The 23,731-nt window shown below is 38.4% G+C and overlaps 1 protein-coding gene across 1 annotated transcript in view; it reads right to left on the reverse strand.

Moving 5' to 3' along the window:
- LOC311091261 (uncharacterized protein) overlaps positions 1-23,731 on the reverse strand; it is a 95,003-nt gene that overhangs the window by 43,825 nt on the left and 27,447 nt on the right. The window contains exons 10-11 of the mRNA XM_084127079.1: positions 13,394-13,567; positions 2,205-2,378 (exon numbers count right to left, since the gene is read on the reverse strand). Coding sequence (XP_083983205.1) covers positions 2,205-2,378; positions 13,394-13,567 — 348 coding nt within the window. The remainder of the gene's footprint in view (positions 1-2,204; positions 2,379-13,393; positions 13,568-23,731) is intronic.

Genomic DNA, 23,731 nt, shown 5'->3' on the forward strand with positions numbered 1-23,731 from the left:
ATGCACAAAGTCCAAATTAAAACAATTCCCCATCGTCCAAATTAAACAATTCCCCATCGTAAGTACACATTGATGGCCTAAGACACGAAACGAGCGGTTTGTGTGAGAAAACGAACAGTATTTATATTGTTGTTACCTCTTGAACACAGCCGCGTCCAAATGATCTGACGGCGCGGGCGGGTATAGATATATACATAGATGTCGCCTTGGGTACGGTTTCGTTCCAATGAACTGCAGTAGCGAAGGCGACATCTAGTGTATATATCTATACCCGCCCGCGGGTGGGTATAGATATATACACTAGATGTCGCTTGGCTACGGTTCCGTTCCAATGAACTGCAGTAGCCAAGGCGACATCTAGTGTATATATCTATACCCGCCCGCGCCCTCAGATCATTTGGACGCGGCTGTGTTCAAGAGGTAACAACAATATAAATACTGTTCGTTTTCTCACACAAACCGCTCGTTTCGTGTCTTAGGCCATCAATGTGTACTTACGATGGGGAATTGTTTAATTTGGACAATGGGGAATTGTTTTAATTTGGACTTTGTGCATGCTCTTTGAGACAGTGACCATAGACCTGCATTATATGACTGACAGACAAGAACGGTTTGACCTAAAAATATCAAAATTGAAACTACTGCGGAAAAAAAGACACCTACATCTTGGATGCCCTTGAGGTAAGCTAAAACATACCAAAATTTTATTTCAAAGTGAACGATCCCTTTAATGTATTTGTAAACATTTTAAGGAACTCTTAATACTAATGTAATTAATGTTGAATAAAGGCGTTGATAATACGTTGATACGTTAATACGTTATTAAAGCATTATCTAACTTTTTACATAAGAGCTAATTAAACAATAACACTTTGTTAATTACAGTGACAATGAATAAATAACTCACTATTTGTATATAGTCTTTTAATATATTAACTACATTTTATATACTATTATATACTATACATTAACTATAAACTAATTGTTTGCAAATGATTTATAAGCGCTGTGTTACTGTATACTTGTGATAAAGTGTTACCATTATTTCAAACTTGTCATGTGGATGAAGGTAGATGAACCCAAAAGCAGACTGAATGCTCACACACAGTTTATTGTAGACAAAACAGAGAAAACAAAACCCACGAGGGGGCAAAACAAGACGAGAGGCAATTAGCCTTGACTAAGACTCGACTTGACCTTGACGATGACTATACAGCAACTAACTGCAAAACAATTCTCACTATATGTTAAACAGGATTCCAGACAAAGTACTCACAGAGGTATATCATAAAGATAGACAAGCAACGATAGACAGTGTTTGACAATGAACCGACAAAGGACAGAGAAACACAAGGGGGTTATAAAGGGAGGCTAAAAGTGAACACAACAGGTGAGACTAATATGGTAATAATTACAAAACGAAGATAACAAGGTGGCGGGGTTAGAAACAAGACAACGCAAGCACATGGCCCAAACAAATGGCCATGTGCTGCACACAAAAACATGGGTCTGTCATGATTCTGCCTCAAGACAAGAGAAAATCAAGAACAAGATGGCAGAATCATGACAAAACTGGTCGCATTAAGTGGGATTGTTCCTTTTGTATGTGATGGAGTGATTCTTCTTTCTCAAAAATAACACAAAATACACAAAGTAAAGACGAATTTGAATGATAGCATTATTCAATATTTAATTATTTCCATAGATATGGCGATATATTGGTATTGTGTGTTATTTTGGCCATGATAATCATATAGTGATAAATCTGATATGGTGACAGTCCTGGTTCAGGTGAAACACACACCACTTCCCTCTTTTCAGCTGCACACACACATTTTGAGGAAATGCTCATGCTTTTGCAAGGGTCGGTTTGCACAAGCATTACAAGTTGATTTACACCAAATATTTGTGATTTAAAAACCCTCTTCACTGTATCCTGCATCTGTTGTCTGGTTTGTAGTTCGTCCGGTTTATTTAACTGTTAGTTTTACTTTCTTTTGGGGGATAATAATATAGTAAGATGTAAATGTTCCTCTTCAGGGAGACTCCTCACCGCTGCCTTCTACCGCTGGCAGGATCTGATGGTTCATGCAGGAATGTGTCGCTGAACCACCGGATGGGGCTTACGCCAAAGATATATTGTATACACTATCTACATATTAATCCTTATTCACTCCGAGTATTTATGGTAGAGATGATCTTACCTCAGTATCTCCAGTTTACAGTGAGGATTCTCCAGTACAGCAAAAAACAGCTTCACTCCTGAGTCTCCTAGTTTATTACCAGACAGATACAGTTCTCTCAGGTGTGAGGGGTTTGATCTCAGAGCTGAAGCCAGAGCAGCACAACCTTCATCTGTGATACCACAATCACTCAACCTGTAGAGAACAATGACACACATTAAGCCTGTATCCAAAGATAAACAACACTTAAAAAATAAATAACATAATGCTATCAGTATGAAATATATAAAATACTATTAGTTCACATTGTTAAAATACATCAGTTAGGATTAGGGGTTGAATATACAGTTTGTATAGTATAAAAAATCATTATTTCTATGGAAAGTCCCCATAAAACATGGAAACCCAACGTGTGTGTGTGTGTGTGTGTGTGTGTGTGTGTGTGTGTGTGTGTGTGTGTGTGTGTGCTTAATGTATTTGTAAACATTTTAAGAAACGTGTGTGTGTTAGGGCTGGGAGAAAAAAATCAATTAACCTAACTATCGCAATTTTTTTTGTTTACGGTTTTAAAATAGATTTTTCTTGTTCCATAATCAATATACTGATCCAGATTAAATTGTTTTATTTTTGTCCTTGCTTATAGACGAGGTTGACACAAGTTAGCCACTCTTGTTCCAACAGAGGATGAAATGTGTCGTTATCTATGAGTGTTGAGTGACGTAATATCACTTTCAAGTGGACGTGTGGAAGCGATGTGAAACTGAACCAGTGTTGCCAACTTAGAGCCTTTACAGACCACTTTAGCGACAATTTTTCAAAAAAGCCACTAGCGACAGATCTAGCGACTTTTTGGACAAACCTCAGTAACCTTCAAATGTTCAAGGTCTTGCTTTCTCCCTGCCGTCACTCCAGTGGCGAAGCTACAGGTGGGCCCAGGTGGGCCTGGTCCCACCCACTTAAAGTTGTGGCCCACCCACTGGGCCCACCTGTCTGACCTGGATGAGCCCCCCATGCAACCTATATTGCAACGATTTCCATTCACAGTAATATCGGGAAAACCGCGATGTTTTTCATCCTGATGGTATGAGAGATTCGGCTGGTTGGAATACAGTACATCCAGTGATGCGGTTTTCTGTAAGCCCTGCAGGCACTTTCCTGAGCAAAGTGAAGCAAAATTTACGGAAGATGGATTCAAATATTGGAAACACCTGAGCCAAGCCTGTTTGAAGCATCAGGACAGCAAAGGACACCTGCATTCATAAGCTAAACTGGCCGCTTACAGACAAAGTCAACAGCCCAATGGCAGAGGTACAGTGCTCAATCAGCTAAACAGAGACGCATCAGAGGAATTTTTTTGGAATTGTTCCGTTTACTTTCAAACTATGATCAGGAAATTCAAAAGCGCCTTGACCAGCTGCCTAAAAATGAAACGATGACGAGCTCAGATATTCAGAATGATTTATTTGAGTCTGCCGCTTCCTTGCTGCTGCGCAAGATAAGAACAGAGTTGCATGCGACACCGAACACATATTATGCCATTATGGCAGACGAGTGTAAAGATCTCTCGAAAAGAGAGCTTGTTGCAGTTTGCATTCGATACTTGCATGGAGGACTTGTGAAGGAAAGGGCCATTGGATTTTTGGATACATGTGACATTTTCATTTTTTTTCATTTTACTTTATTTATAAAGCACAATTAAAACAATGTGATATTGACCAATGTGCTGTACAGTCACACAATAAAATTACATAATAAAATGTTTCTTTTTCAGACAGAACAATGACTAACAAACATATGAAAAGAGCCTCTTACTAGTTAACCTACTGAACCAAACGCTAATTCTAGCAAATGCAGTTTCAGATTTCGTTTAAAATAACCTAAGGAAGGAGCCAGTCTGAGATGTAGAGGCAGGTTATTCCAGCGCTTTGGAGCTGCCACAGCAAATGCCCGATCACCACTCAATTTGAATCTAGTCCTTGGAATGTCTAGGATCGTCTGATTTGCTGATCTGAGAGACCTAGAAGGTTTGTGTATATGAAGAAGATGCACAAGGTATGATGGGGCCAAATTATGCAAGGTTTTGTACACAAATATCAATAATTTATAATCAATTCTGAACTCCACCGGCAACTATTGAAGTGAGGCTAAAATCGGTGTTACATGCTGCTTTTTACGAGTCCCTGTTAAAAGTCTAGCAGACGCATTTATAACCAATTGAAGACGATTCAAAAGTGCTTGGCTGACACCAACATATAGCGAGTTACAATAATCTAGTCATACAGAAATAAAAGCATGAATAATCCTTTCAAAATCACTGGAGGACAAAAACAGTTTTACCTTTGCTATTGATCTTAAATGGAAAAAAACAAGATTTCACCACAGAATTAATCTGTTTGTCAAACTTCAAAAAACTATCAAATTGGACGCCAAGGTTTTTCACTACAGATTTACAAAAAGGAGCTAACTCACCCAGATCAAAATAATTTTTAGTGTCAGGGGCCCCAAACCAGATTATTTCAGTTTTACTTTCATTCAGATGCAGAAAATTTTCGGACATCCAATATTGAACTACTTGTAAACATCTCAATAGTGACTCAAAATATTTTTTGTCCTGTTTCCGCAATGGTAGATACACCTGAGTGTCATCTTGCATAACAATGAAAGGATACTCCATGCTTGTGAAAAATAGAACCTAGAGGTAACATATATAATGAAAACAAAATTGGACCAAGAATGGATCCTTGTGGAACCCCACTAGACAATGGGACCACTTTTGAATGTTGTTGACCAAAATGAACTGAAAACGACCTATTAGAAAGGAATGATTTAAACCAATCGAGTGCCATACCCCGAATTCCCACTGTCTTTTCTAGGTGGGAGACTAGAACATTGTGATCAATGGTATCAAACGCTGCACTAATATCTAGCAAAACTAAAACCTCTGAGCTACCAGAATCAATCGCAAGCAAGATATCATTTAAAACTTTCAACAAAGCCGTTTCTGTACTATGTTTTGATCTAAATCCTGACTGAAAATTTTCAAAAATCTCATTTTGTACTAGAAAAGTCTGTAGTTGGTTTAATGCAACTTTTTCAAGAAGTTTAGATAAAAATGGCAATTTTGAAATAGGCCTGTAATTAGATAAAACATTTGGATCCAAATTCGTTTTTTTCAAAAGAGGCTGTACTAAAGCATGCTTAAATTCCATTGGAACTACTGCTGTTTCAAAGCTTCTATTAATTAAAGTCAATATACTAGGACCAATAATATCAAAAGTCTGCTTAACTAATCTAGATGGAATAACATCACGGCTACAATTTGTAAGTTTTAACTGCCCGACCACCTCAACTAAAGAATGAAAAGAAATAGGTGAAAATCTATCAAACACAGCAGAGGTGAGACAAGTAACCGTGGGATCATATGAACCAGGTACAACTTGTGTCCTACTATCATCAATTTTCTGCACAAAAAAATTCAGCAGATCCTCACATGTGATGGTGGACAAAACAGGACATGTAGTAGAGGGATTTAACACTGAATTGATAGTACTGAATAAAATATTCGGAGTACTTTGGTACCTTAAGATTAGATCAGCAAAATATTTTCTCTTAGATGACTTAACTGCATTTTGATAAGCAGTTAAAGACTCACGTCGTATATCATAGGACACTTGTAATTTATCCTTCTTCCACCCACGCTCTGCCTTTCTACAAGCACGCCTCAAGCCCCGAGTAACCTCATTTAGCCATGGTTCTGGTTTGGCCTTAACACTCTTAACCCTCAAAGGAGCAATTGAATCCAGAATAGAAGAACATACATAATTAAAATGATCAAGTGACACATTCACATCTGAATACAAAGGGCTCTCCAAATTAAAATTAATATCAGATTCAATGTTTCCAATTTTAAACCGCTCAATAGTGGCTGCATTTAAGTTCCGAACCTGGTGAATTGGTAATGAAGTATTACGAATGACACAAGGCAGAGTTACAGTACAAGTAACGGGCATATGGTCAGAGAGGGCTAAATTATGAATTTTAACATTCCCAACAGAGAGACCATAAGTTAATGTTAAGTCCAAGGTATGTCCATGAACATGAGTGGATCCAGAAACATGTTGTGTGAGGTTAAAAGAGTCAATCATATCCAAAAAATCTTTTGCTAGCGCATTGGAAGGACAGCAAACATGCACATTGAAATCTCCCACAATTAAAAAAGAATCATATTTTAAACAAATCTCACCTACAAAGTCTGAAAACTCCTGTATAAAATCCTTGTTACATTTAGGGGGCCAATATATAATTGCACAAACAATTGGTTCTGTAGTGTTTAGTTGAAACAATTGCAGTTCAAAACTGGTAAACACTCTGGTGTGAAGAAAACGACAATTAAAAGATTTCTTAAAAATAGATGCCACACCACCTCCACGACCAGAGGCCCGAGGGGAATTCAGAAAACCACAATTTGGAGGGAGTAATTCCGAAAACGGGGTTAAGTCACCAGTATTTAGCCAATAAAATAAAAGACATAAAATATCCAGGCTCTGAGTATTAAAAAAGTCGCTTAAAATAAATGTTTTGTTTGCTAAAGATCGCACATTTATTAGAGCAAATCTTAGTTCAGTAGAGGCCTCCGTTACATCCAATTCGCGACGCAGAGATCGTAGATTTTGCGAAGTCATTCTCCGTCTACGAATCACAGGGGGCCGACGCAGCGGGGGCTGATCAACGAAGTCTGGGACAGGTGTAATCCACTGGAACGGCGTCTCCATAGAACGGACGGCGATAAAATAGTCATTCTTCTTAATTAGATCACATAAGGGTGAATATGGTAAAACCATCTGGGTGGATAGGCTTGCCTTCAGTTTTACTAAAAGGCCGCCTCGATTTCCGCGTCTTCTACGACGCTTTCTCTGGCAAGGTAAGCAGTACAGTCGACAAAGATACTTCGGGAACGGACAGCGGGTAGGAAGGCGATGAGTGTCGCATCCTGGTATGATGGTATGCAATCCTTCCGTCGAAGATTTAATGTCGAATAGAGTTTGACGATCATAGGTTAACACAGCTGGTAGACTCATAACAGTAGGACGTACATCAGCAAACAAAACGAAGACAAATACGCCAAGCAACAGACGGCAAGCCACATACACTGGCGCCATCTTGGTCTCCCCAATGACAGCTGATGCGATTTCAGAGAAAATACTTAAAGTGTTAGCACCACTTAACCTGGACCCTGAATTGTGCGTGGGATTTTGTTTTGACGGCGCCTCTGTGATGTCAGGTGCAAAAGGCGGAGTGCAGCTCATCCTTAAACTTACTTTTCCTTATGGCATTTATGTACATTGTTGTTCACATCACCTCACAACACATCACATCTAGACACGTGAATACGTTCTTTGAAACACTGAATTCTGTTCATGGCTTCATGACTGGAAGCAGTTGTCATGCTCGATTTATGGAAATTCAAAAGGAGTTGAATCCAGAGCGGCAGTGCTTGGAGTTAGAACGGTCCGTGGACACTAGATGGGGCTCTAAGTCGGGCTCAGTCCCCAAGATCTTGACACTACTCGATGTGATCCTAGAAACATTTGCTGAGTATTCCGAAACTAGCCATGGTCTAACTAAACTAGAAGCTGACTCTCTTTTGCAACAGATGCAAACAAAGAAGTTCTTGTTTCTTCTAGTAACATTTGGAAAAAAATTTGAGATGAGTGATTTTGCAACAAAAGGTTTACAATCACCAGCTGTATCAGAATGCTGTAGCTCGTCTTGTCTTCAACAAGCCCAAAATGGCCCACGTCACTCCTCTGTTCATCTCTCTGCACTGGCTACCTCTCGCTGCTCGCATCAAGTTCAAGGCACTGACGCTTGCTTACAGATCTGTCACAGGCTCAGCTCCCTCCTACTTTCACTCACTCCAACAAGTCTACATCCCCACCAGAAGCCTACGATTGGTCAACGAGCGACATCTCGTGGTTCCATCACAGAAAGCCACAAAATCACTTTCCAGAACATTCTCATTCACAGTTCCATACTGGTGGAATGCTCTCCCCACCCTCATCCGGAATGCAGAATCCCTGACAACTTTCAAAAGACAGCTGAAAACTCATCTCTTCCGTGAGCACTTAACCTCATAAAAAATAAAAAAAATCTTTCCTTTTCCTTTAATCCTCACTTATCGGGCTTATGCTACTCTGACCAATGCCTGAACTTCGTATTTTGAGCAATTCTTGCGTTGTATTTGCCTCTTCACGATGACTTGCTTTAATTTAGTCCTAATTTGTAAGTCGCTTTGGACAAAAGCGTCTGCTAAATGACTAAATGTAAATGTAAATGTATCGGTCACAAAGTGCATTCATTTAATTGAGGGACTGAAATCAAATTTAAAAGTGTTCAGGGACAACACAAAGCACAATTTTGAAAAAGTGCTGAAATGAACACAAGATATGATGGAAAAACAAGACATACACAAATGGGACATCACTGCCTTGTGAGAAAGGAAACTTCCTGCTAAACTGTCTGGCTCCGTAGTCACAAGCTCTCTTGGAAAAGGTGGCAACATTAAAAGTGATGAAGAGCTGAGGCATCTGTGGAATGAGGTGTTGGATCGACAAATCATGGAGCTAAACAGTGGTTTCCATGACGACACCTATGGTTTCATGCGTGCTGCTGTTGGCTGTTTACCTGGTGCAAACACTTTTGGAGACATTGACTCACTAACAGTTGCATGTGTAAGCTCGTCTACGATCGTCCCAAAGTCCGGCATCCGACCAGCGCGGAAGGTCTCTACGTGTTACTGTCTTTTCTCGTGGCAAAGTATTTTTGATTAAATGCAATACATTTTCTCATATGGATTTTCTCGTTATTTCATCTGACTCCTTAAATGAAAAGGTTTTAAAGATATTTGTGCATCATTAAATGTGAGCGAATGTTTGACTATTCTTTTTAACTCTTTAATGAAAATAATGTCAAAGTTAGTTAGATTAATCAAATGTAACAATTTATTATGTCAGGTAAATGTATCATGCCAATTACATAATCAATTCAAAGATAATCAATACAATAACATTGAATGCTCTAGAATAAAGAGAAAAGATGCAGACCTAACATTAAAATACATGATGCTAAGAGTTTTGGTAACTCTTAGCATCATGGGCCAACTTGAGTTACAAAAAGGCCCAGAGCCCTTTGCTGCATTCCATTATATAGACAGAAACTTCTTTCACATGGAAACATGTGCTAACAATGGGAATTTACATTCAGAGGTTACACCTTTTGGGGGTATGAGACCATTTGCCAGGAGACCACCTTCCTTTGTGTGCCAGTTATCTCTAAACTCTTAAAGGACAAGTTCGGTATTTTACACTTAAAGCCCTGTTTACAGATCGTTTCTGATGAAATAGAACGGTTAAGATTAAAATTTGGACAGATGCTGCTGTCCCGAGAATTTTAGGTTTATTTCGCTTTCCCAAAAACCTCTAGAATGGGTGTATAGGTGCACTCAAACAATCCTTCATAAAACGCATTAAACTTTCGTTTACAAAGACGTGAAACTCACCGAGTGGTCAGGGGTGTTCACTGATATGCTCACACAAAAATCGCTGCAAAAGATGCTTTCCAACAGGTTTTATCGTAGTTTTTGACCAACTCCATTGACTTGTATTGAAAGAGCTGTGTGAGGTACGGTATTACTCCGCCGCTTCTTCTTCTGCTTCTTCTGTGTATTCAATGAAATGCCAGCGGTTTGCTTGCAATTGGCAAAGGTGCATTATCGCCACCAACTGGGCTGGAGTGTCTATTATTCAAGCTCTCAACGGAAGAATCTACGGGTGTGAGACGTTTGGAAAAATAGATCCACAGTTTTACAACGAATGGTAAAACACCTGTTGGAAAGCATCTTTTGCAGCGATTTTTGTGTGAGCATATCAGTGGACACCCCTGACCACTCGGTGAGTTTCACTTACCCTTTAAAAACCTTATTACCTTTTGTTTTACTTATTTGGAAATGAGACATTTGTACCAGTCACACTGAGACATTTCAAATGATACTAAACATGTATAATACTCGATGATAATCATTCACATTAAACTATATATATTCTTGGGTGAATTCAGGTGATCTTAGCATGAGGGAGAGAGGGTGAGGGATGAGGGAATGAAATGTAGATTAGGATGACTCAGATGTGAGACTTTCGTCTTGATAGTGCACAAGCGGGAGTTCAAATATTAATTTCCAGCAAGGTCCTTTGTCCTCTCAGGGAGTGGTCGTTCCTCAAGTAGACTGCCAGTTTTTCCAGTCTTACACATGCAAACATTAAAGCATAGACATTGGTGATGCTGAGCTTGCAGTGTTCATGCAGCAACTAAAACGGAAGGCGGATGCTGGACAGGGCTTCACATCACTCATGGACGTATTGGATAACAGTCCTGAGGACATCTTTCCAAATGTTAACAAAATTATACGAGCACTGATTATTCTGCCATTACAAACTGCATAAAAACATGTCTACGGTCCTCAATGCTTACTGGATGCCTAAACAATTTATCTCCTTTGAGCGTGAACTGACAGAGACACTTGATTATGATGAGATCATCTGCGTTTTTAATCAAAAACCCCGTCGTCTCAGACTAATATTGTAGGAGCTGGAGTGGAGGACATGTAAAGGAAGGTAGATATAAATGTATGTAAATACAAAAAAATTCTCAAAATTATTAGTAAAGAAAATCTAACAATAATTCATATAGGCTAATATTTATAGGCCTACTTGACAGAAAATATGACTGTTATTGTGTTTGTTACAGTGTATATGTGCATATGGTGAGTATATATGTTGTTATTCGCTATATATGTTGTTATACGCTACACTGCCCACCCTGTTTTATGAAGGCCCACTCACTTTAACATTTCTGGCCTTGCTCCTGCCGTCACTCTCTCGCTGCGTCTCCCCTGTTCAGTGAATGGCTGAGAGGAGCAGCGGCTCATTCTTCTGTTGAGTGCACGGCAGCTGACAGACGTGACTGAGCAGTGTTTTACACTGACTTATGACTTATCGGCTTCTCTTTAGTTTTATATTTAAAAAATTTAGTTTGACCATTTTGATTTCCTTTCTTTTCTTGTGCTACTTTTGTGCTACTTTTTCATTACTTGTAATATTCACTATCATAGAGCTTTAGTTCGTCCAGTTCCCAAACTCAATTCAGATAATTTTACACTTATAAAAAATTTAGTCATTCATTATATCATAGCTACTCATTCTATTGTCTGACAAAATAAAATAGGAAATGAGAACATCTTTATTGGACATTCAGCTCTTTTATATTATATTAAAATACAGTATGTGAGCATGAATTTAGAGAGAAAACATTAGGCAGGCAGAACGCAAGTACGACACGATGACGTCATGAGTATGTAATTGACGTATGACGCCATCTAGCGACATTTAGCGACTTTTAGGGAAGGCGTTAGCTACTTTCCTTTAAAAATAGTTGGCAACACTGGACTGAATGCACTGAAAAGCCCTTGCACTACTCATATGCTGAGAGAGAGATAAGACAGTAGAGCTGCACGATTCATCTTTAAAATACTGTGATCTCCATTCAAACACTCACACAATCTTCTTGCAATTCCTCTGCCTATTAACCTTTGATAAAATCATATCGCAGCATTCAAATCTGTGTTGGCGCTGCCACTGACCCAGAGAGAGCTGTCATGAAACTTTTCAACTTCATAATAGTCTCATTATTTCTGTGTTACAATAGTTCACATTATCATTGAAGTACTGGGATAAAAGTTTAAAGGTCCCATATTGTACACCTTTCTTGAGTTTTATATTAGGTTTTGATGTCCTTAAGAGTATATATTTGCGTTATAAGTACCAAAAAACATCTCAATATATTTGTACAGCTCCTTAGGAGCTGCCAAGAACAGGTCGACACAGATAGAGTAAATCAGCTTTTATCAAATTACATTATTTCGCCACTAGGTGGCGACAAGTGACTGTTAAAAAATGTATTTGTTACTGAATTATTTATTCAAGAGAATGTAGTACTGTATGATGTTTCTGAAATAAAACTCAGAAAGATGTGATGAATTGTTTTTGTAACTATGACTCATCTTATACATAATGTACAGTCTGTATAAGTGTGTGTGTGTGTGTGTGTGTATGTGTGTGTGTGTGTGTGTGTGTGTGTGTGTGTGTGTGTGTGTGTGTGTGTGTGTGTGATTGAGTGTGTGTGTGTGTGTGTGTGTGTTTGTTCTTAATGTTTTTGTAAACATTTTAAAGAACTCTAAATACTAATGTAATTAACATAGAATAAAGGCTGTATTAAAGCACTTAATGACATTTTCTGATTTTCCGTGACCTAATCTAAAGTGAGAACAATTTATGGTTAATATGTTGTTAAAGCATTATCTAACTTTTTACATAAGAGCTAATTAAACAGTGACAATTTATTAATTACAGTGACAATGAATGAATAACTCACTATTTGTATATAGTCTCTTAATATATTAACTACAGCTTATATACTATTATATACTATTCATTAACTATAAACTAAGAGTTTGCAAATGATTTATAAGCGCTGTGTTACTGTATACTTCTGATAAAGTGTTACCATTATTTCAAACTGGTCTCCATTAAGTGTAATTGTTCCTTTTGTATGTGATGGAGTGATTCTTCTTTTTCAAAAATAACACAAAATAAACAAAGTAAAGATGAATTTGACTGATAGCATTATTATTATTTTTTCAAGACTTCCATAGATATGGCGATATATTGTTATCATGTGTTATTTTGGCCATGATAATCATGTAGTGATAAATCTGATATGGTGACAGTCCTGGTTCAGGTGAAACACACACCACTTCCCTCTTTTCAGCTGCACACACACATTTTGAGGAAATGCTCACGCTTTTACAAGGGTCTGTTTGCACAAGCATTAGTAGTGCAGTAGTGTAGTATTCCCATTTTTTTAGCTGTTAGGTTTACTTTCTTTTGGGGGTAATAATATATGAAGATAAATGTAAAAGTAAATGTTCCTCTTCAGGGAGACTCCTCACCGCTGCCTTCTACTGCCGGCAGGATCTGGTTCAAGCAGGAATCTGTCGCTGAACCACCGGATGGGGCTTACGCCAAAGATATATTGTATGCATTATCTACATATTAACCCTAATTCACTTTGAGTCTTTATAGTAGAGATGATCTTACCAGAGTATCTCCAATTTACAGAGAGGATTCTCCAGTACAGCAGAAAACAGCTTCACTCCTGAGTCTCCTGGTTTATTATCAGACAGACTCAGTTCTCTCAAATGTGAGGGGTTTGATCTCAGAGCTGAAGCCAGAGCAGCACAACCTTCATCTGTGACACCACAATCCCTCAACCTGTAGAGAACAATGACACACTCTTTACTCTCTTAGATCAGACACACAGATGGAATCAACAGACATCATTATTAAAAAAAAAAATATACAAATCACCATGTTAAATTTAAGTGAAATTCACCGTGACATTTGAGTGTGTTTGTGTGAGAGGGAAAGCTTATATAAAAAAGTTATAGAAATTATTTATATCACATTAAATAATGGGTAAAGATGATCACTGAAAAAGATGGATGTGATGGTCATTAACCCCCTGGGGGTTGGTGGGTGCGACGAGTTCGCTTTTTTTCTTATCAGTGCAAAAGAGACTCAAAATACTCTTTTGATTTTGATCTTACATATAAGTGTTGTACATCATTCGATCCTGTTAAGTGTCTATTTTTTTGTGTATACTCACAATAAAAACAAAGTGTTGTGCTTTTCGCCAAATAAAGAAAAATAAACATGATGCGAGTTCTGCCTTCTCTCTGTCAGTGAAGTCAGTATAGATGTTATTAAAGTGTTTGTTCCAATATACAAACTAATGAATCCTTAACTTTGAAAAACGTATGATAAAATGCATACTTTTTAAAAAGAAAGATTACACTTGAAATATTGTTAAAATTGTAATTGTTGTTGATTTACATGTGAAAACTGTTTAATAAAATAGCAAAACATATATTTACAAGGTAGATGTAAGCAAAATCTTAATTGGTCAGTATAAACCTTCTATTAAATTATTTATTATTGTTTTTAATTAATGACACATTTGGGGAGAGGATATATTCCAAAACTTTCTGAAAATACAGTATGAGAATTAACTGCATATAGTTACTAGAAATGTTTACCTTGGATATTATACAATTTACATACATTCAAAATAAATCCTCACATTCTTTACTTGTGGTACTCTCAGTGAAACACCTGAATGAAAGTCTCATTATGCAGCTCATTATGCAGCTCATTTTGCGGGTAATTGTCTTCTCAGGTGTGAATGAGAGCATTATTCATGATCGTTCACGCCCCCACGCATATTGCCTTTCCAAACTAAAAGTGTCTTACAAAATGTAAATCAATGTATTGTTTTATGTGAATGATTAGGCAGGAAGATTTTCAGATCATTTTGAGGCAAAAACTATAGGCGACAACATCCATTAGTCAAAAGTCTTGTGGACACATATTTAGTATGTGTTTTGTGGCCTTATTTCAGAAACTTTAATTTTTGCATTGCATAATTCATGCATAAACATTATTCTCTCAGAAATACAACCTTTTCCATTAATATGTTTATAAGCAACTGAAAAAAGCACAAATGTCAGGGCATGTCAAAACATCTCAAGGACCCCAAAAACACCTTAGACCCCAGAGGGTTAACCCCCTGGGGTCGGCGGTATCGCCGGCGATACCAGCTCACTTTTTTTCTTATCAGTGCAAAAGAGACTCAAAATGCTCTGTTGATTTTGATCTTACATGTAAGTGTTATACATCATTCAAAACTGTTAAATGTCTTCTTTTATTTGTGTACACTCATAATAAAAACAAAATGTTGTGTTTTTCGTAAAAAATAAAGAAAATAAACATGATGCGCGTTCTGCCGTCTCTCTCAATGTGAAACTCATTCTGAAACACGACCGAAAATGACGCAAAAGCGAATGTTTGTCACACAGACTTGAAACGCATGTCTATACAACGCTTGGAGTCTCTATTTTTAAAGTATGTAAATTATATAAAAAACAAATATTCTCTGTTTAAGTAATCCGTATGAAAGCAGCGGCATGTACAGTTTCTCAAACGTGTCCTAATTAACTCTAATGTGACCACGCGCGCACGAGCGATTGACATGCAAATGATCTACGCGGAGGAACACAGACCTGTAAACGCCCCATCGCCTCAAAACAAAGAATCAGAGACTTCGGTAACTTACTCCTCTGCTTTTCATCGAGTTTGGAAGACTGTGTTTGTGCTGTGCTGTGCTGTTTACCTTGGATACCTCAGAAGAATTAGAAGAACGCGATTTGAAGATGAGAAGATTTTTAAGGTAAGACATGTTAAACTGGTGGTGCCAGATTAAAATCTATGTTATGAAATGCGATTGGAGAAAAAACATGAAGCCTAATATCGTACATGTATATGTATCTATATATAGAAACATGTTGAAATGTGACCTAGACTGGTAGGCAACCTTTCAATGCTAAATGTATATACATGTCTGACACGAGGATGTTTTTATATTCTATAATAAAACACAGCATGATAAAAGTAGGCTAGTATGAGTGTATACTATGGTGAATATTATAATGTTTAGAACCGTGTTTACTGTTAAATACTGTGTTTGTGTATATCTGCTCAAACGTAGATGTATAAAATGGTAACAATAATTTAATAGTTTGGAGCGGCTTGATGCTTCCGTAACGCGTTTGTGTTTGAAAAGCAAAACGCTCCAAACAATATAGGCTTAATTTTTTTTTTTACTCCAAATGTTTATTTTCGTTATGACATTATGAAATGAGATTGAAGTAACATATGATAATCAATATATTTTTCTCTAGTGCAGTGTTACTGAAGTGTTCCTTTTAAATGATTTATAGGCTATTGTTATTATTATTTTATGCAGCACAGCACATAGCTTATGCCTACAAGGTACAACAAACCTGGTGTTCATTTTATATATATATATGCACTCACCTAAAGGATTATTAAGAACACCATACTAATACTGTGTTTGACCCCCTTTCGCCTTCAGAACTGCCTTAATTCTACGTGGCATTGATTCAACAAGGTGCTGAAAGCATTCTTTAGAAATGTTGGCACATATTGATAGGATAGCATCTTGCAGTTGATGGAGATTTGTGGGATGCACATCCAGGGCACGAAGCTCCCGTTCCACCACATCCCAAAGATGTTTTATTGGGTTGAGATCTGGTGACTGTGGGGGCCATTTTAGTACAGTGAACTCATTGTCATGTTCAAGAAACCAATTTGACATGGTGCATTATCCTGCTGGAAGTAGCCATCAGAGGATGGGTACATGGTGGTCATAAAGGGATGGACATGGTCAGAAACAATGCTCAGGTAGGCCGTGGCATTTAAACGATGCCCAATTGGCACTAAGGGGCCTAAAGTGTGCCAAGAAAACATCCCCCACACCATTACACCACCACCAGCCTGCACAGTGTTAACAAGGCATGATGGATCCATGTTCTCATTCTGTTTACGCCAAATTCTGACTCTACCATCTGGATGTTTCAACAGAAATCGAGACTCATAAGACCAGGCAACATTTTTCCAGTCTTCAACTGTCCAATTTTGGTGAGCTTGTGCAAATTGTAGCCTCTTTTTCCTATTTGTAGTGGAGATGAGTGGTACCCGGTGGGGTCTTGTGCTGTTGTAGTCCATCCGCCTCAAGGTTGTGCGTGTTGTGGCTTCACAAATGCTTTGCTGCATACCTCGGTTGTACAAGTGGTTATATCAGTCAAAGTTGCTCTTCTATCAGCTTGGATCAGTCGGCCCATTCTCCTCTGACCTCTAGCATCAACAAGGCATTTTCGCTCACAGGGTTGCCGCATACTGGATGTTTTTCCCTTTTCACACCATTCTTTGTAAACCCTAGAAATGGTTGTGCGTGAAAATCCCAGTAACTGAGCAGATTGTGAAATACTCAGACCGGCCCGTCTGGCACCAACAACCATGCCACGCTCAAAATTGCTTAAATCACCTTTCTTTCCCATTCTGACATTCAGTTTGGAGTTCAGGAGATTGTCTTGACCAGGACCACACCCCTAAATGCATTGAAGCAACTGCCATGTGATTGGTTGATTAGATAATTGCATTAATGAGAAATTGAACAGGTGTTCCTAATAATCCTTTGGGTGAGTGTATATATATATATATATATATATATATATATATATATATATATATTGTAACGAATACGACTTTGGGTTAATTTGAATTAGCTCAAGAATATAGAGAATTTTGGAAATATTAATAATTATGACTCATGGTCATAATTCATAAGTCGCATGTACATATATTTGATCAATTATCGAGATTACCTTGTTCTGTAACTGGTCTGATCATCAGTTATTCGTCCAGCGAATAAATGTAAGATCATCACAGTTAAGAAGGGGTATTTACAAACTCCGAGAAAGTTTTATGTTCTGGCCACGAACATCAAACTTTCTGAGTTTATTAATTAAAACTACTGAATGTAGTCTGTAATATCGAGCTTGTAGCTAGATCTTTTGTTTCATTGACTTTATAAAAGCGGGCTTTCAAACACAGAGACAGTTAAAAGTATATATGGATTTTAATAAATGTAACACTAGAGATTATATGAGCTACAAATACAAACGTACGTAAAAATACAAACAATAAAACAAACACACATTTAACCAAACAAGAAAATACGTGATCAGAATAAAATGAAATGAAAGAAAGAAAGAAAGAAATAGAGAGAAGGGAAAAGCTAGTAATTATTACATACAGAAACCTAAGTTCACGAGACACCTGGAACAGCTTTTATCAGATAATGTACTTGCCAGTTTCTGTGCTCTTTCTGGTGAGGCTGAGGCTGAGGCAGGACAGCGTGAACGGTGTCGATCCTGTTTCTGCTGCGTCTTCCGGTGCCGCGGGAAGCTTGAAAGGCTCACTGAATGTAACGTTACCGAGAAAGTTCAGATTCGTCTTCCGGGAGGGAAGAGGCAAAGATATCTTAGTTGCAGAAGAACGGCAGCTACGACTCGAACATGTGTTCGTCCGAGGAGAAGGCCGGAGAGCCTTTCCAGAAGTTCCTGGAGAAGCGTTGCTGGGGAGGAGAGGAGGAGGTCAGAGCGATCGATGAGAGAAGAAGAAGAGAGCAGGGATCAGAGAGGGATCAGAGAGCGAGATGAGGGGGTTTCTGCCTTTTAACAGACCTCTGTTTACGCCTTCTCTTTGGAACGACAGCGAATCAGATTGTCTTTTCTGAAGCGGCAAAAATTCTCTTTGTGTGAAGAAAAACACGCCTCCTTTGACCATGTGTTTTATAAGGGAAAGGATCATATTTAGAAATATGATATTTCCTGGAACAAATGCATATTATTGTACTTTGCAGTCAAGATTCGACTCCGTTAGATGGAGAGGATTACAGAGATATCAAAAATAGTATATAGACGTTGTAGCAATGCACAGATACATTATTATGCATTAGTATAGGCATTTTAGTTCTATTAATGTTACACTAGGACATATATGCTTTCCTATGGTTTACACACACCTCTTAACACAAAAAGGGATATATTTAGTACATTTAAGACTTTATTGGTGAAAAGTCTTTTCCTGTGGTGGGTTTCTGTTTGAAAGTCCACGAGTGTGTGTGTGTGTGTGTGTGTGTGTGTGTGTGTGTGTGTGTGTGTGTGTGTGTGTGTGGAATGTCACGAGGCTGTGAGGTTGGGGGGAATACCAGCCAAACTGGCGCTGGCAAATTGATGTCATTGTTGCTACAATTAGCCAGCAGCCATATCACCCTGTAGCCCAAGACTGGTTGCCCACTGAAGCTAAGCAGGGCTGAGCCTGGTTAGTACCTGGATGGGAGACCTCCTGAGAAAAACCAGGTTGCTGCTGGAAGAGGTGTTAGTGAGGCCAGCAGGGGGTGCTCACACCCTGTGGTCTGTGTGGGTCCTAACGCCCCAGTGTAGTGACGGGGACACTATACTGCCAAAAGAGCACCGTCCTTCGGATGAGACGTTAAACCGAGGTCCTGACTCTCTGTGGTCATTAAAAATCCCAGGATGTCCTTCGAAAAGAGTAGGGGTGTAACCCCGGCATCCTGGCCAAATTTGCCCCTTGGCCTCTGTCCATCATGGCCTCCTAATCATCCCCATGTACTGATATACTGATTGGCTTCATCACTGTCTCCTCTCCACCAGTAAGCTGGTGTGTGGTGGGCGTTCTGGCGCAATATGGCTGCCGTCGCATCATCCAAGTGGATGCTGCACATTGGTGGTAGTTGAGGAGATTCCCCCTTCTATGTAAAGCGCTTTGAGTGCCTAGAAAAGCGCTATATAAATGTAACGAATTATTATTAATTATTATTATTATTATATATATATATATATATATACAGTGAGGAAAATAAGTATTTGAACACCCTGCTATTTTGCAAGTTCTCCCACTTAGAAATCATGGAGGGGTCTGAAATTGTCATCGTAGGTGCATGTCCACTGTGAGAGACATAATCTAAAAAAAAAAAATCCAGAAATCACAATGTATGATTTTTTAACTATTTATTTGTATGATACAGCTGCAAATAAGTATTTGAACACCTGATAAAATCAATGTTAATATTTGGTACAGTAGTCTTTGTTTGCAATTACAGAGGTCAAACGTTTCCTGTAGTCTTTCACCAGGTTTGCACACACTGCAGGAGGGATTTTGGCCCACTCCTCCACACAGATCTTCTCTAGATCAGTCAGGTTTCTGGGCTGTCGCTGAGAAACACGGAGTTTGAGCTCCCTCCAAAGATTCTCTATTGGGTTTAGGTCTGGAGACTGGCTAGGCCACGCCAGAACCTTGATATGCTTCTTACAAAGCCACTCCTTGGTTATGCTGGCTGTGTGCTTCGGGTCATTGTCATGTTGGAAGACCCAGCCTCGACCCATCTTCAATGCTCTAACTGAGGGAAGGAGGTTGTTTCCCAAAATCTCGCAATACATGGCCCCGGTCATCCTCTCCTTAATACAGTGCAGTCGCCCTGTCCCATGTGCAGAAAAACACCCCCAAAGCATGATGCTACCACCCCCATGCTTCACAGTAGGGATGGTGTTCTTGGGATGGTACTCATCATTCTTCTTCCTCCAAACACGTTTAGTGGAATTATGACCAAAAAGTTCTATTTTGGTCTCATCTGACCACATGACTTTCTCCCATGACTCCTCTGGATCATCCAAATGGTCATTGGCAAACTTAAGACGGGCCTTGACATGTGTTGGTTTAAGCAGGGGAACCTTCCGTGCCATGCATGATTTCAAACCATGGCGTCTCAGTGTATTACCAACAGTAACCTTGGAAACGGTGGTCCCAGCTCTTTTCAGGTCATTGACCAGCTCCTCCCGTGTAGTTCTGGGCTGATTTCTCACCTTTCTTAGGATCATTGAGACTCCACGAGGTGAGATCTTGCATGGAGCCCCAGTCCGAGGGAGATTGACAGTCATGTTTAGCTTCTTCCATTTTCTAATGATTGCTCCAACAGTGGACCTTTTTTCACCAAGCTGCTTGGCAATTTCCCCGTAGCCCTTTCCAGCCTTGTGGAGGTGTACAATTTTGTCTCTAGTGACAGCTCTTTGGTCTTGGCCATGTTAGTAGTTGAATTCTTACTGATTGTATGGGGTGGACAGGTGTCTTTATGCAGCTAACGACCTCAAACAGGTGCATCTAATTTAGGATAATAAATGGAGTTGAGGTGGACATTTTAAAGGCAGACTAACAGGTCTTTGAGGGTCAGAATTCTAGCTGATAGACAGGTGTTCAAATACTTATTTGCAGCTGTATCATACAAATAAATAGTTAAAAAATCATACATTGTGATTTCTGGATTTTTTTTTTAGATTATGTCTCTCACAGTGGACATGCACCTACGATGACAATTTCAGACCCCTCTATGATTTCCAAGTGGGAGAACTTGCAAAATAGCAGGGTGTTCAAATAATTATTTTCCTCACTGTATATATGTGTGTGTGTGTGTGTGCGTGCATTTTGTACATTTTAAAAAAGCACTTTTAATCTGAAAAATCTAAAATGTATTCCCCAAATCATGCAGCCCTATAGTTTCTCTTGATATCAGTATGTTCACAGCGTTTGTTTTTTTCAGGGACCAGATGCCCCAGTGATGAGTCCTGCTGACTTCAACATTCATTTTGAGCACATCATTTTGAAAGAACAAAGTGTTTTTTGCGAAGAATCAACTTAAAAAAAATACACAGTGTAGCTTTAATGAATGTAATTAGGACTGTCACGATTCCTCAATAAAATTCAAGTAATCAATTTTTTAAAAATTATTTGATTGCAATTTATGTCGAGTAACCGACAAAATACCGGAAGTTACTCATTCCACAGACAAGAATCCATGAACCGCATTATTAGACCGTTTACTTAGGCTGCACGATATATTAAAAACATTTAAAAACCACAATACCATGGTGCTACTGCGAATTCACAAAGGCTGAGATTCAATTCAATAAATACAGTATATGCCCTGCGGGTTTAACCCTCTGAGGTCGGCCATCACGCCGGCGTGATCTGCTCGCTTTTTTCCTTATCAGTGCAAAGGAGACTCTAAATAGTCTTTTAACTTTGATGTTACAAACCAGTTTCATACATCAATCGATCCTGTTAAGTGTGTATTATTTTTGTGTATACTCACAATAAAAACAAAGTGTTGTGTTTTTTGCCAAATAAAGAAAAATAAACATGATGCGAGTTCTGCTTTCTCTCTGTCAGTGAAGTCAATTCTGAAACGCGTCCGAAAATGAACCATAACTCAGCGAATACTCAGTCAAACAGGCATACAGACACACAGGCATGAAGCTTGAATTCTCTTCTTTTGAATGAAGTTATTTATATAAAAAAACAAATATTCTCAGTTTATGTAATCTGTATGAAAAGAGAGAGATGTCAGTCGTTCTCATCTCAGCTCATTATTTTTAATTTGACCCCGCCCACGGAGAGCGCGCGCTATTCAAACGCAAATTATCTGAGGCAATCCATGCAAACGCCCCCATATCAGCTCGAGAAAACACAATGTACTTGTTTACACCGTCTCGCAGCGCTGTGAGGAATAATACTATCGTAATAATAATAATGGAAAATGTACCTCAGAAGTGCGGGTATTTCAAGGAGCAACGGATGCCGCTGAGCTGAGGAATACTGTAGTAATTTTTTTTCATTCTCAAGTGAATCGCATTTCTGTGTGTGAATGAATGAACGGCAGAGATGCGCACCGTTTACCACAACTCGCAAAAAGACGGTTTAAATTTGAATCGCGTTTCTGTGTGTGAATAAATGATCCGCTTTTATATTCCTTATAATAAAAACGAAAGACCTATGTTACAGACATATGAAAGACAACATTTCGTTGACTAGTTTTGGATAGATGACAAATTTGGGGAGAGGATACATATTATAAAACTGAAAATACAGTATGAGAATTAACTGCACAATTACTAGACATGTTTTCCTTGGATATTTTGCAAGCACAATTTGTGAAAAAAAAAAAAAAAATTGAGATGCTTCTAACTCTGAACCAATTTGGTAGAATATATATATCATTCTGATATGATTTTTTTTTTTAAATCAATGTTGGAAACCGTTGTGCTGCTTAATATATTTTTAAAACCAATGATACGTTTTGTTCAGGATTCTTTGAATACAATTTTGATTGCAATCTACAATTTTGATTATTTATTTTGCTCACATTTGATTTGCTTAGAGCCCGCATCAACGGGGCATAAGCATTTACTGTGAGATACCTGCCTTTACTTTTGTTTATTTATCGCTCACAATTGCTTTGTTTATAGCTGACTGATTATTTTTTTTATTTTGCTCACATTTGATTTGCTTAGAGCAAATTTAGAACATTTAGTTCCTCCACATAGAGGAATTACAATAAAACAGTTTGAAAAACAAAACCTTTGAATATCCTCTCATTCTTTGTTGTTTGTTCAGGCTGCCTCACTTGATGGCCCATTAGCCATTGGGGGAGTATCTATGTCACACCCCTGGTCTGAATCTCATTAATATTGATAGGCCATTACCACTCCCACGCATAAACCTCTTCTGACAAAAAAACTGACTTACAAAGTTTAAATCAATGTATTGTTTTTATGTGAACGATTAGGCAGGATGATTTTCAGATCATTTTGAAGAAAAAACTCTAGGCGACAACATCCATTAGTCAAAAGTCTTATTGACACATATTTAGTATGTGTTTTGTGGCCTTATTTCAGAAACTTTAGTTTTTAGTTTTTTCAATAACCATGCATAAACATTATTCTCTCAAAAATACAAACATGAACATATATGTTGCTCACATATTATGGTAGCCCTGTTTGTGCTAAATAGAGTGTAATTACACCTTTGCCATTAATATGTTTATAAGCAACTGAAAAAAGCACAAATGTCAGGGCATGTCAAAACATCTCAAGGACCCCA

The sequence above is a fragment of the Abramis brama genome, assembly GCF_963993115.1.
Source record: "Abramis brama genome assembly, chromosome: 10".
NCBI classification, from domain to species: Eukaryota; Metazoa; Chordata; class Actinopteri; order Cypriniformes; family Leuciscidae; genus Abramis; species Abramis brama.